At 44.4% G+C, this 15,720-nt stretch overlaps 1 protein-coding gene across 1 annotated transcript in view; it reads right to left on the reverse strand.

Moving 5' to 3' along the window:
- Window positions 1–8,781: 8,781 nt before the first annotated feature.
- Window positions 8,782–15,720, reverse strand: part of CHMP4C (charged multivesicular body protein 4C) — a 33,337-nt gene continuing 26,398 nt past the window's right edge. The window contains exons 3-5 of the mRNA XM_075549534.1: window positions 12,720–12,834; window positions 9,966–10,119; window positions 8,782–9,779 (exon numbers count right to left, since the gene is read on the reverse strand). Coding sequence (XP_075405649.1) covers window positions 9,715–9,779; window positions 9,966–10,119; window positions 12,720–12,834 — 334 coding nt within the window. The 3' untranslated portion in view covers window positions 8,782–9,714. The remainder of the gene's footprint in view (window positions 9,780–9,965; window positions 10,120–12,719; window positions 12,835–15,720) is intronic.

The raw sequence follows: 15,720 nt of genomic DNA on the forward strand, positions 1-15,720 counted from the left end.
GTCACCTGACAAGAACAATCACATGAGCTAAGAAGCCCTAATGGCCAGTCATCAAGCACCCAGCTATTAACCAAAAGGTCAATAAGAACCCTGTAGGAGAAAGAGGCAGCAGTCCACAAAGATTATAGGCTTGGAAATCCCACAGGACAGCTCCACTGGTTTGGAATTGATTCTTGGAGAAGTGGAGATGCACACCGGCTCTCTGGGTGGGGCACATGGTTAGCATCCACAGCTACCACCTAGCAAGCTGGACATTGACGTCCACTCAGACGAAAACCCGGGGAATCTGCCTCTGAGCACAGTTCTACTGGGAGGCAGAGGGGGTTGCCATGGTCACAGTTGTCTTAAGGGCAACTGGGTGATTATGGGAATACCCACGTCGTAGCCATTGTGGTGGCGTGACATGCATTCTACCCAAGTCTCTGTGACTCCCACCAAAGGATTGGGTAGGACAATACAACACTAATAAAGGGGACTACTCCGTTTTCATCCCACCCCCTGGCTCTAAGATGAGCTGTCATTGAAGAGAAGAGAGAACTCCTGAGGATCTTGGAAGAGCCTGGTATTGAGCTTGGACTGAAGTGGTAGAGGTCAGGGAGACCAGATGCATTCCGGACAGTGGAAGGGATGCTCCGAGAAGCAGCACTGAGACTGGGGGTACCTTCTCCTTAGCTGTCATTAGATCATTCCTGACTCGTAGTCACTTTATTATGCCATCTTATATAGGTCCGACCGGTCAAGTTAGACCAGCCCCCTCTAGGTGCCTAGACTGTCATCTTGATGGAGGCTGACTGCCGCCTCTTTCTACTACAGAGTGGGGTGTGCTCAAACTGGTGACCATATGGTTAGCAGGCAAGCACTTAGCTACTGCCCTACCAGGGGTCCTTGAGAGAGTATCTAGAGAGACTATGTAGAACCTTTGCTAAGCCTACAGAGGTTATCTGGCTACACACACACACATAAAGGTTACATAAAATTGAAATAATCTACCAAATCCTTGTCCATATCCCCCTTTCAGAGCCCTGTCAAGAGCCTGAACTAGATCCCTTTTTTTCCTGCTTGCCGAAAGACAACACTCACTCCTCCAAATGCATACGCAATAGTGTCTGCCTAACCTCCACTCGCCTGCGGACACGAAGAATGTTTGAGAGCCTTTCCGGATCAGAGCCCTTGCCTACTTGCTCAGTGTCATACATTCCCAAACAACAATCCGCGATCTTGCCCTCTTTGTAATCCTTTGATATACTCCCGGCCTTGCTTTCTTCCTGGAAATAACTCATACGTCTTGCAAATTGTGCACTAAACCTTCAGCTGAGCTGAGAAACAAATTGTGGCAATGTGAATTTAGAATCGGAGGAGGATGTTAGCTATTTTAAGAAAGACTTTCTCTAACAGAAAAGCTAATATCTGTCTTAAATTAAGGAACTGGAGAGAAAGGAAGTGGAGAGATGAAATAGAAATTCGCTAACATTTCATCATTTTGTTCCCTAAGGCTGTAATATAATAATGCTAAGATATCATCATTGGACCTAGCTTCTCTGGGTCCCCCCCACTTTCATCTTTCTGGCATTGCTAACTTTGACACATTATCCAATGTGTTTGAATGAGACACATACCATTGCAGTACATAAATCATTTGCTCCTTCAATGTCCTCTAAATACTCAGTAGCAAACCCAATGCTCGCCTAGACTGAGAAAATGCCTTGGCTCCGATTTCATTGTTCTCGGTTGTTGGGTGGACATCTGTTATGGTTAAATGATTGGCATTCATTCCACCATCTTCTTATAGGAGCGCCTGTATAATGCTTTAGTAAACATCATTCTTAGAGCCCAGAAGAGACCAGAGACCAAGTCAAAGAAGTCAGAAGGTTGAACAGATGAACAGCATCAATCTTTGAGACAGAGACATAAAACAGCAGGCTGGCTTCATGGCCCACAAAAGCAGAGGCCCAGGGACTACTTGGCTGGGGAAGAGAGAGGGATAGAGAGAGAACGAACTGGGATTCTGAGGAGGAGAGGTGTTGTTGTGCACCAATGACTGTATCCCTACCATCCATTGATCCTGACTTGTAGGAATCTGCTAACTTCTCTAATAAACCCTTTAAACATGGAAGAAGAAACATATCCCTCTCTTATGTCTGTCTCCATTCAAGAGGCTTCAGCTACCAGATGCCTGAGGTACCCTTAAGCCATACTGGACCAACCAAAGGTCATATGACTCTGGAATTGGGCGGACTCTTGAACAGAAAGACAGCTTGCCCTGACCGACGGGAGTCTGCTTGTTTTTGTACTCGTGGCCCCTCAGAAGGACTCCCTCAGTCAGTTCTTGTTTACTCTGTGCCTGTCGGGTTTCTGTTCTTCCTGAGACTTACCTTTGCAATATTTCCCCGGATTCTGATTGCTATCTAAATCACTTCCTATAACGTAGAGGTAGAAAGGGGGAACCGATCACAAGGATCTACACATAACCTCCTCCCTGGGGGACAGACAACAGAAAAGTGGGTGAAGAGAGACATGAGTCAGTGTAAGATATGACAAAATAATAATCAAGTATCAAGGGTTCGTGAGGGAGGGAGGGAGAAGAAAAATGAGGAGCTGATACCAAGGGCTCAAGCAGAAAACAAATGTTTTGAGAATGATGAAGGCAACAAATAACATATGTACAAATGTGCTTGATACAATGGATGAATGTATGGATTATGATAAGAGTTGTATGAGCCCCCAATGAAATGATTTTTTAAGTAAATAAATAATCACTTCCTATATCTCAAAGTTAGTCTTCTAAGTTAGCTTGAAGATGCTTCTTAACCAAAAGAGGAAGGAAGAAAAGAATCAGGCAATAGCCCCTAACTGATCTGCAGTGTTCGTATTCATCTAAAACACAAAACCCACATTGACTGAAGCCCATCAGTGAGGTGCAGGGTAAGGTAGACCCATTTTCCACAAGTTTTCCAGAACTTATGAGTTCCAGATAAATGTCCTTAATTGAAAGATGACCTTGTGATGGTTTTTGAATACATTTAGTCTGTTTTAATACATCAGTTGAAGAATAATTTACAACTTTCCTGTCACCTAAGACAGAGCACGAGGACTTTATGCCTTGTCTGTTGTCATTAGGTGCCATTGAGTTGGCTCGGCCTCATGTCACCCCGATGTACAACAGAACAAAACGCCACCCCATCCTGTGCCATCCTCACACGGGTTCTTATGTTCGAATCCAGCCACTGGGTCAATCCATTGTGTGGAGAGCTGGTCCTCGTTTTTGCTGCCCCTCCACTTTACTCCTGTGGTGAAGTGAAATTGCTTGGCACGGCTCTTCTCTGCATAGTCTCTGTGACGCCCACCAAGTGACTGGGCGGGAGCATGCCAGTAAGTGTAGATGAGTCTAACTTGGGGATTGCTTGGCTTTGCCATCCTGCTGGACATAAGAGCAAGCCACCTCAGAGGAAGGAACATGAGACAGAGCCCATCAGAGTGGTTGTCCTCACACTGGAGGCTGGCTCGAGTGGATGTCTTCACACTGGAGGCTGGCTCGAGTGGATGTCTTCACACTGGAGGCTGGCTCGAGTGGATGTCTTCACACTGGAGGCTGGCTCGAGTGGATGTCTTCACACTGGAGGCTGGCTCGAGTGGTTGTCTTCACACTGGAGCCTGGCTCGAGTGGATATCTTCACACTGAAGGCTGACTCGAGCGGATGTCTTCACACTGGAGGCTGGCTCGAGTGGATGTCTTCACACTGGAGGCTGGCTCGAGTGGATGTCTTCACACTGGAGGCTGGCTCGAGTGGATGTCTTCACACTGGAGGCTGGCTTGCCCAGGGAGGCGCCCTTTGAACAGTTCCTAGCACTCCAGGAGCTTGGGAGCCCTTCCCAGGAAGGGCACAGGCCAAGAGACCAAGGACCAAAGAGAGAAGTGCCCGCCAGCTTGGCTGAGAAAAAGCTTTGAACAACAACAACAAAACTGGTATACTAGTCTTTTGCAATCTGTTCGCTTCCCTATTCAGCCCTCACCGTCCTGAATGCTATCTATGGATTCTGTGTGGCAGTGGAGTGTCAAGCCCAGCAAAGATGTAGAAGTCCCTAGAAGGGAAAATGTGTATGAGAAGAGGATGCAGACAGATATCAAGTGCAGCATGTCTGACCTCTGCCCTGTAGGAACCACTGGCAGGCAGATGGGCTGGAGTCCTCCCAGTTGTGTAGTCAGGGGAGGCCCACCCTCCCCCCCTGCCAGGGGAAGCCCCCCTCCCTCCCACCATGCTCCCAATTCTGAAGGAGTTGTTGCACGTTTTCCTACTGAAATAACCCCTTTTGTTGGAATGTTGTTGTTTTTTTATCTTTAATTCAACAGTTTACTATTTTAAATCATGCATTACCTCCGTGTGCATTGATAGTGAGGAGTTGGTTTTACCCACCAGTAACAAACAGAAATGTGACATTTACATTGAAAATAATTGCTACCAGGGATCCAGTCTGTATATGCATGGGTTTATTCCAAACAAAGTATTTCAACATTATTTGAGTCCCTGCTGTCTGGGCCTGGGATAAATGAATGAGCACAGAGTCCTGCAGGGAAGGGCTGGAGAAATGGAAACACTGCCTTCAGAAGGGTATAGACCTGGACGGAGCTTCCGATGAGAAATAATAGCTTTGTGTTTGTTGAATGACGGTTTCTGTGCTTTTCTGGAAGTAATTTTTTTTACTTGCCCTTGTATATGGGTCATGTTATATAACTTTATATTGCCCCCCTTTTTGAAAAGTTAATGAAATAAATTTTAATGATACATTTTATTTAACCCAATCCATCCAAAATAATGTCAACATGCAATCGATGTAAAATATTAGGAACTTTTACATTATTTTTTCATATTTTTCTTTGAGATCCATTGTGTGTTTTACATTTAGAACACAGTTCAGATGCAAATTTGAATCAGAAAGATTTGGCTTGTCACCAGAGTTCATAAATTTTGCTCTTGAAAAAGTAGGCTCGTATTGGTTCCCAGCATATTTAAAGTTTTTAAAAGTTCAGTTCCTCAGTTTGCCAGCCTTATTTCAAGTGCCCATTTCGGTGGCTAACGCAGAGTCCAGCTGAACTCGCTGTGTCCGTGCATTCAACAGGAGCAGGGATGGCATCCAAGTGCCACTCAGCCCGTCCTCCCAGGCTCTGACTCATTAGCGTTCCACCCCTTCAGTGACGGACAACGACAAGCATTCTTCTTGAGGCCTGTTGAACTTGAACGAACTGGGGCGTGTAGCCATCATCAATTTTAGAAATTTGACCGCGTTCCTTTTTCTTTTCTGTCTTGTTTTGTCTCCAAAATCATCCCATCCCTCTTACCTAGCCGGTCTGCCTGGGGTCTGACAACGCCAGCACATCAACTATCGAAGGTCCTTAGAAACCTCAGGGTCCTTGGGGCACAGGGGGCATCCACACTGCACCGCTAACCACAAGGTCAACAGCTTGAAACCACCAAGTGCTCCTCGTGAGAAAGATGAGGTTTTCTTGTCCTGCAGAGATTTGCTGTCTGGAAACATGCAGGGGCAGGTCTGCCTTGCTGAGTCAGATGAACTCCATGGCAGTCAGTTGGGTTAAACACTCCACAGAAATGTCCATTATCCATCCCCTTACGGAAGGGCCACGGGGAGGAGATGAGCTTGTCAGGGTTCAATGTAGCAACGATGAAACATACAAGTTTCCTCTAGTTCCTAAATGTTTCCTCCCCCTACTCCCACCCCCCTACTATCATGATCCCATTTCTACCTTACAAATCTGGCTAGACCAGAGGATGCACACTGGTACAGATAGGAACTGGGAACACAGGGAATCTAGTACAGATGATCCCTTCAGGACCAGTGGTGAGAGTGGCCATACCGGGAGGGTGAAGAGAGGGTGGGGTAGAAAGGGAGAACCTATTACAAGGATCTACATATAACCTCCTCCCAGGGGGATGGACAACAGAAAAGTGGGTGAAGGGAGACGCCAGCATAAGATATGACAAAATAATAATAATTTATAAATTATCAAGGGTTCATGAGGGAGGGGGCAGCAGAGAAGGAGGGGGAAACATGAGCTGATACCAAGAGCTCAAGCAGAAAGCAAATGTTTTGAGAATGATGAGGGCAACAAATATACACAAGTACTTGACACAATGGATTCATAGATGGATTGTGATGGGACTTGTACGAGCCCCCAATAAAATGATTAAAAAATAAAGGAAGAAAGAAAAAGACTATTATCTTTCTATTCCATTTTGCCACCAACTTTTTGAAGCCCCCTCATAGCTGCATTTTTGTACTGCTTGATAAGACCTCAAAGCTCATTCTTTTTAGGTGTTCTTTTTGCTTTGTGTATTCGTCAGTCATTTTTCTCTCTGTATTTTATTTGGGATAATTTTAAATCCTAGGTCTTCAATCCACTAAGCTTTCCTTCTGTATCATCCAATCTGCAGTTAATCTTTTATTCACGGCTGTGCAGTTGCTTCTGACTCATAGCAACCCTGTAAGGGACAGGTTAAAATGCCCCACAGGGCTTGCAAGCCTGTGAGTTTTATGGACGTCAACTGCCACCTCTCTCCTGAAGAGCGGCTGGTGGGTTCGAACCACTGACATTTCAGTTAGTAGCTATGAGTCTAACAATTAGACAACCAGGGCTCCTGATTTCTGGTAGTGTATTTTTTCATCTCTACTAGTCTCCTTGGGTCTTTTAAAATAGGTTCCATTTCTCCTTTCATCGTATGTTTCCCCCAGTTTCTTGAACACAGGGAGTGTGTGTAATAGCTATTTTAACAGACTTGTATTCAAGTTGTATTATAAGATACATAAGCAAGACAGTTCTCAGTCAAAAACCTGCAGGGGCCTCTCTACAAATCCCCAGAATTCTCTCTCTCTCTCTCTCTCTCTCTCTCTCTCTCTCTCTGCTGCTTTCCCCTTTCCAGGACTCTTCCCTGGATCTCCTTTAACTCCTCAAAGCTCTCCCAGGGCTCTGCTGCCCTGGGAAGACTGGCCTGGGCATGAGAAAGGTTTGGTTTAGTTGTCTCTCTGTTCTCAGGAAACACAGTCCAGTGTGGCCTGTGTCCAACACCTGGAAACGGTTGTTCCAGCTGCAAGTTTGGTCCAGCTGTGTAGTTGTTTGAAGGCAGGACAGTAAATCTTGTTCCTGTTATTCCATCAGGTCCCAAAAGATAGACAGCCATTCATTTGACAAAGATTTACTGAATGCCTACTGTGGTAGCTACACAATCAGGTGTCAACTTGAGACTTTCAAGAGTGAATGGGGTGGAGTTCAGCCTGTCAATCAGGACACTGATGACCTCATTTGGAGGTGCTCCAGAGAGAACTAGCTCGCTGGAGATGGGACACACTCACTCTCTGCTTGGTATTCCTGATGGCAAAACACATGGAGCTACACTAGAACCCTGGAGCTAGAGGAGCCACATGGAGACCCACACTAGGGCTGACCCACACTAGTGGCTTACCCCGCCACTAGATCCACAACTGGCCTGTGATCTTCCTGCACTGTGTCATTGCATGTGTTTTGTGAATCTGAAGAGGAATTTATAGATTGTGGACTTGATCTGGACTGGGGTGGGATGTTTTCTCAATATACAATTGTTCTTTTATATAAAGCTCTTTCTTATGCACATATGAGTGCCTCCCTGGGTTTGTTTCTCTAGTGTACCAGGACTAACACACCTACACTCTCGGAGAACCTGTACTGAGTACTGGGGAGACAGCGCTAAGGAGAGAGCCCAATGCCTATCACATGAGGTAGCTTGCTTGTTTCCACCACCCAGAAGGAAAGATCAGCAGGAATCACATGACATAGAAAGTACATGACAATGATCCAGGGCACAAAGGAAAGCAAGAGACCATGGCAGCATCATCGTATCAGTGAGGCCTGCCTAGTCTGGGCTGTAGGAGAGAGATTCCCAAAAGAAGGAACATGTAACCTAAGACTTAAAGAGTACATACGAATTCATCTGGCTGTTGGTGCTGGCAAGGAGGATCAAAAGTACCGTGGACTGCCAGAAGAACCCATAAATCTGCCTTAGAAGAAGCATGGCCAGAATGCTCCTTAAACCTAAGGATGGCGAGACTTCATCTCACGTATGTACATTGGAAGTGATCCCAGGAACTATCGTCCCTGGAAAAGGGCATGCGGCTTGGTAAAACAGAGGGACGGGGAGACCCTGATCAATAAGATGGATTGGCACAGTGGCTACAACAATGGGCTCAATCACACAGCTGTGAGGTTGGCACAGGACCAGGTCTGGTGTCCGTGGGGTCACTCTGAGTCAGAGCTGACTCGTGAGCCCTAAGTCACAACCTCAAAAGTGAGAAGATGGTCAAGGAGAACAGCATGTGCACACAGGGCCTGTGGCAGAGTGGCGTCCTTAGAGAGCAGCAAGTCCAGTCTGAGATTTCTCCTTGAGTAAGCCCAAGCTCAGCACGTTTGGGACCTGCGTAACCCTCTTGTGTTAGTGTGGCTGCTGATTGCCAAGTCGGCGGTTTGAAACCACCACCTCCGCTGCAGGAGAAAGACTAACAGCCTCAGAAGCCAAAGGGACCAGTTCCACTCTGCCCATGAGTCAGAATCCGCTCCCTGGCCATGGGCTTGGTCTTAGCAGTGGGGACCACCAAGTGAAGTGCTCTTTCCGTGACATGCTGCTGCTAAGCAAACGTAGAAAATACTAGAACATTGTATGCAATGAGACTTGTCATTACGGGCGCATACTCTATTTCACACAAGACGCAGAGACTTGTATAATTTTTAAGTAATCGTGGTCAAAGCTTCATTCAACATACACTTTTAATTGCCTGTATTTTTATATAATTACAAGGAATAGTCTGTAAAGCGTAAATAAATGTACAAGGGGTCGCAAACAGAAAAGAAGACACATACACATTCAGGGCGCCGGAGCTGTCACAGCACTGGAATGGCCTGGGCGAGCAAGCACGGTTCCCAGAGTGGCTGAATCACACCCAGGAGAGCCGCTCTTGGCAGTGGAAGCTGTTAGTGCTCTCAGACATTTGGGGAAATGCTTTCACGGCCCCATTTCAGGCTTAATTGGCATAATAAATGTCAATTAGAGCTCCTTTAAGATTTTAAACTGGGAAAACTTGAGTGAAACTACTTATGTATAGGTTCACACAAGGCTAGTCTACAAGAAGGCTCTCGGAAAAGAGACCAGGGTGTTTACACTTACTGCGGGCTACATCGCTCCTGAAATGGGTAAGCACTGCAAATCGGCATCCATGTCAACAAGGAAGCTACTTTGGCCCGCAATCCCGAAGGTCTCACCCTTGAGCGCCTTATAAACAGTTGTTTGTAGAAGTCTGTGTCTTCCAATAAATAGCCGGATGGGGGGAGGGGTGGCTTCAAAAAGTTGGTGGCAATTTTCTATTCCCTTGACATTCCCATTTTTTCTATGAGCCTTTGGAAGCCCCCTCGTACATAGTGAGTACCAAGATATACATTTGTATACACGTGGTATGTGCGTATTACCAAGACTGGAACTACAGCCATGACCAAGGTAGACAGGGCTGTGGCCTCAGCATGGATGGATCTTTCCTTCTCGTGCCACCTCTGAGTCTGTATCTACACAGGACACGATCCAGAGTGAATATACAACAGCATCTTTGTTATCTTCTAAACTTGGCCATTCATTTATGTGTCCTATATACAACCCATTAATGCAGATGTCAACAAAACTGTGCTTAAGTAGCCCAAGCTGCCAAGTGTTTGATATCGTCATCATCCTCTTCTGTCCTCCTGGAAGAGGCTGGGGATATAAAATGGATACATATTAGTCACTGGTAACAGGCATCTTTGCAAAATCAAAAACAAGGTTTAGTTATGGATCAAAATGTGCGTATATATGGAATTAAAACATAGGCACTACAAGGGGAGCGCTGGCTGATAGTTTCGGAAACTAGCTGAGTCCTGGTAATCGGGCTGGGTGACAGACCTGCCCGGGATCGATGCGCAGAGGAGGACAGGCCCGGCAGTCTGGGCGGCTGCGCTGGGAGGGAGGTAGAGGGCACGTTTGGAAGTTGGATATTTGTCCTCTTCTTATTTAATTCCTCCTGCTCCAGTTCTTCAAGTTCTGCCAGCAGCTCATCCTGCGCACAGGCACAAGAGAGCACAGGGAAGTTAGCGTTGCAAGAAGCGGGTTTCCTCAAACACAATAACAAGAACATCTGCTCCCCAATTGATATGTGAGAACCCAGTGAGATGGAATGTTTATATTGAAGCTAAGTCTTTTTGCAACATTGAGCAATGATTAAAAAACGAATATTTGGGGCTGTACAAATTTGTTGTAGTTAATCTTATAATACTTCAGTAAACAGTCATGCAAGTAATTTCCGTAGGCTGAATATGTAACCTCCACTGTTTTTTTTTAATGTATCTTTCCTCTTGCTGAAAATTCAGAATAGTGAAAGAGGCTGAATGGCTTTGAGGGAAATAAATATTCTTACTTGGGCTAATGCTATTAAAAATGGAACACATACAGAAAGAGCACAATGCACAGAAAGTAAAGATTTTCCGGTACTTTTCTATCACCAAACGAATATAAATTGTGCTGTGGGTTTGCGGTGAGAAAATTTCAACTCAAGGTGGGTATGCCACAAATCCTTCTTTTAGCTATTATCCCAGAGAGTATAGATTAATCCGAAATTACCGTCTGTCCTAAACCTTCAGGAGACTAGATGAGTTTGAGGTCTTAATGCTCTAATTCACCTTCGGATAAGCTGACGTGACCTGAGGCAGTTCAGCTCTTACTGGCTCCATGATTCCTCCTCTGTCACTCAGAGAGAAGATGGGAGTGGAAACTAAATCTGTCACCACTGACATTCTCAAGTAGTCAAGATTACAAATAGTCTTCCCTCTCTAATATTCCACCAAGTAGATTCTTCATCTATCTATTCATTTATCATGCAACAAACTATTACTGAGCGCTGACTCTTTCCTAGGCACTGTCCTCGGTGCAGGAAATACCAAGTGGAATAGATGGTCCCTGAATCCAAGGCTCTCATGCTTGAATGTGGGGCAGAGACGGATAAAGGAAGACTTATCCCGTATTAAACTTGAGGGTAGCGATCCCCTGGGGCAAGAGAATGGAACTTCTACCAACCACAACCTTTTATCAAGTCAACTGCTATCAGATATGAAGCAAGCTAAAAGGTTGCCCAGCTTCTGAAATTTGCCTTGTAAAACGGAAATATGACAAGATGGGGTGTGAGGGTTGGATCATATGAGATATGGTGCTCAGTGCAGATGTTTGCGTCCTGCTTCTCCAGGGGGTCCAGTGACAACAGAAACCACTGCTGCATTCCCACTTGTTCTCACAAAACAAATAACTGCAAATATAGTGGGGGAATCATGCAAGAATGGGGCGCTTTCTTATTTAGAAGATCTTAAAAGTGCCAATAGCGCTTGACAGTTATTAACACGATTGAAAAGATAGAGATTTTCTTGAGAAACTATGATGGCAACAGAATAGTCATCCCCTCTATCATTTTCAATCTTCTAGTATCAACACACACTCCATCATAAATAAAAGAATTCTAGAACTTCAGGAAGTTTGGGAATAATCCAGAGATTCGGTAATTTTCATTTAATAGATTAAAAATCAGGGGTCAAAGAGTTAAAGGGACTTGTAAAACATTTAATAATGTATGGTGAAACGTTTAATAATAACACATAGTAAAGCCAGGTGTCTTCATGCTCAGCCCAAAGCCCTTTGTACCATACCACACCACATGCAATAGATGCTTCTTAGTCTACTCCAGGGCTTTGGGGGCTTTCTGGAAAGAGCCAGACAGCAGTATTTGAGACTTTGTGAGTCACTTACAGGCTAGGTTACAGAACCTTCTTTGTTTATGGTTTTCAACAACTCTTTACAAATGTAAAAGTCATCAACTCACAGGCCAGTCAAGGCTGTAGGAAAGAGTTGGCCCACAAACAGTCTTTTGCCATCCGCTGGGGTGAACCCCTGAAGTGAACTGATGGCACCCACTTCTTATGGTCTAACAGTCTATAAAACCCCATCATCTTTATTAGATGTGCCATTTTTAATGCTTCAAAGAAGTCGGATTCCTTGCCCCGCTAATCTGATCATTAGAACTGTTTCAAAGTGTGGACGAGTCCTACTTGTGGATGTGTGTGCTTTGAGCAGAGTAATTGAAACTCACAGTACACACATCACCATTATAATTATAGTCTGTGTTATTGGGCTGATTAATCTAAGTGGAATGTGTGTGTGAATAATGCCACCCCACATTTATTTTGTTCCATAGCCTGAGTAATAAACAGAAGCAGCCTAAACTCTAATTTAACAGCTATAGAGCATGAGGTGTCTCTTCCTTGCAAAATGACACAATCTGCTTTGTTTTGCCCAGATGTATAAGCACTTGATACCTCATAATGGGGCTATTTAGGCTCTAACCATTAAAAGTCACTAACTTTACATAATCACATGCTGCTTTTCCCCTTAATTGCTGAAAACTTAATTAGGAGGCTGTTTGTAAAACTGTATTAATCTTGCCTTTAAACCAGGACTACCAACACTTCATTTTCTTCTTAAGAGGAATCCGTTTCTAACAAATGCCTGCACTAGTCCATTCTCTACGTACGAAGAGAACCTGCCCGCTGCACGTGGTAGGAAGCCCTCCTGCACAGTAGCCATAGATACGGCTTTCTTTTCTATGACATCACCTACCTCGTCAAAGCCGTCACCAAATCCAACCCGTTGAGAAAAGGCTTCGGAGATTTCCTGGGCGATGTCCTGTTGTTCTGTGATGTCTTGCATCAAATCATCTATTTTGTCCAGGTCCCTGGGAGATAATATTGTATGGAAACCTTAAGAAGTTTTGGCTTAAAATTCTGATTTTAGATGTAACCCCCATATGAAAATGAGTCAACTCACTATAAATCCTTAATTGCATAAATTGGATAACAAAAATTCCTGATTCTGAGACACATTTTTCACAAGAAACAATCCTATAGATCCACATACATTTAAGGATTACATAGGTAGACACTGCATTCGGGAATCATTATATTATTTTATAATTATAATATTTGCAGGCCTGTTTTAGAATTCTGCCAAGTAGGGCACATGCCCATTTTAAATGTACCCTGCCATGCATCAACTTTCCAGGAGATGGTGCCATGGGCCACCAAGGACCGCCATGACCAAGATCCTTTCTCCTAAGATCCAGCAATGCCGCTAAGGAATCCAAGCAGCCGAAGGCCTCAAAGGTAGAGCCTCATTGAAGAGCTTTGGAGCCCTGTTGGCTCCAGCCACCAGCCTAGGCTAATTTACATAAACGCCAATAGCTGAACTGCTTCCACAGTAATCTATCGGTCTCTGCATCCAGTTCTGAACCTACTCAAAATCACTGACTGCATACAAGAGAAGTCACAATTGTCCTCCTTATGAACTAATTGTATCTCTAATTTGTTGATTCCAGAGTGATTAATCTTTTGTGAGTCTCCCAAATCTTATCCCAGGGAAAAGCCAGATGTTCTGACATGTGATCACCTGGTGATCAGAAAGAAGACTTGCACATTCTCCGTGCACCACGTCACATCCCAATCCTTACAGCTGATTGCCATGAAGACATAAGATGAATTTGTTATTGTTAGGTGCCATTGAGTGGGTTCTGACCATAGCAACCCCATGCACAGCAGGGGTCACTGTCCATTTCTGCGCCCTTCTCACAAGTGTTCCTAAGGTTGAGATCACTGTAGCAGCCGCTGTGTCAATCCTCCTCTTCAAGGGCCTTCCTCTATTTTAATGCTCCTCTACCAAGCATGATGTCCTTCTCCAGGGACTGGTCTCTCTTGACAACATGTCCAAAGTATATAAGGCTAATGCTCCTTGCCATGGAGGAGCATGCTGGCTGTATGTCTTCCAAGACTGATCAGTTTGTCATTTCACCAGCCTAATACTTTCAATATTCTTCTCCAGCACCACAATTCAAATGCATGTATTCTTCTTCATCCAGCTTTCTTCAACACCCAACTTTCGCATGCATGTGAGCCACTTGAAAGTACCATGGCCTGAGTCAGACACACCTTAGTCTTCAAAGTAACATCCTTGGTTTTCAATACTCTAAAGAGGTCTTGCACAACGGATTACCTAATGCAATGCATCTTTTGATCTATTGACTGCAACTCCATGAACATTGATTGTGGATCCAAATAAGACAAAATTAAAAAACAAATAAGACAAAATCCTTGGGCCTTTAAGGCTTGAAGATAAACAAGCAGCCATCTAGCTGAGAAGCAACAGAACCCACATGGAAGAATCACACCAGCTTATGTGATCATGAGGTGTCAATGGGATCAGGTATCAGGCATCAAAGGCCCAGAACAAAAAATCATATCAATGTGAATGAGAGAGAGTGCAGAGTGGAGACTCAAAGCCCATCTGTAGACAATTGGACATCCCCTTACAGAAGGGTCACAAGAAAGAGATGAACCGGTCAAGGTGCAGTATAGCACTGATGAAACATACAACTTTCCTCTAGTTCTTTAATGCTTCCTCCCCCCCACTATTATGACTGAAATTCTACCTTACAAACCTGGCTAGACCAGAGCATGTACACTGGTATAGATAAGAGCTCAAAACACAGGGAATCCAGGACACATGAACCCCTCAGGATGAATAATGAAGGTAGCAAATTCAGGAGGGTCAGGGAAGGTGCAGGGAGAAAGGGGAAACCGATCACAATCTACCTATAACCCCCTCCCAGGGGGACAGACAACAGAAAAGTGGGTGAAGGGAAACAGCGGTCAGTGTAAGACATGAAAGAAAAGTTATAAATTATCAAGAGTTCATGAGGGAGGGTGGGGAGGGGTGTAAAATGAGCTGATATCTAGGGCTCAAGTAGAAAGAAAATGCTTTGAAAGTGATGATGGCAACATGTACAAAGGTGCTTGACATGATGGATGGATGGATTGTGATGAGAGCTGTAGAGCCCCCAATAAAATGATTTTTTTTAAACAAAATCCTTGACAACTTCAATCCTTTCTCCATTCATGATGATGTTATTGGTTCAGTTGTGAGGATTTGGGTCTCTCTTACACTGAGTTGCAATCCACACTGAAGGCTACAAACCTGGATCTTCATCAGCAAGTGCTTCAAGTCTTCTTCACTCGCAGCAAGCCAAGTTGGGTCATTTGCATATTGAGGGTTATTAATAAAACTTTCTCCAATCCTGTTGCTTCATTCTTCTTTATAAAATAAAATGAATAGATTTATTCTCTTTTTAAAGAAAAGATGTCTGAGGATGGTGTGACTAATGTCCGAAGCTGGGAGTAAATTTTCCAAAAGGAAACAATGGTATGAGGCTGTTTTACTGTTTTACGTATTTTCCTATTTTAAATATTTAACATTTCAGTAACCAACTTAAGGAAATATTAGAGGATTCGGACTCAGATAATGAATCTAATGATCTTCCTGAAGATGTCAACATGGAAGCTGGCTGCTAACGATTTATCAAGGCAAGAAACAGATAACAAGAGCTGTCTTCATTGATTCCTGCCTGACCTTTCCCCACCTTCCCCATGCTACAGAATCTCCGCTATAGTCCTCAGATACGCAGTGCTCTTGTGTGTCCCAGTGCAGAGCCCACTGCCATGGCCATGTCCAGCCTCCAGAAAATATCAGTTCTCAGGCATGTACTTCTGATGGGTGTGTCAATCAAATTGCC

Source organism: Tenrec ecaudatus, chromosome 5 (assembly GCF_050624435.1).
Source record: "Tenrec ecaudatus isolate mTenEca1 chromosome 5, mTenEca1.hap1, whole genome shotgun sequence".
Lineage (NCBI taxonomy): Eukaryota > Metazoa > Chordata > Mammalia > Afrosoricida > Tenrecidae > Tenrec > Tenrec ecaudatus.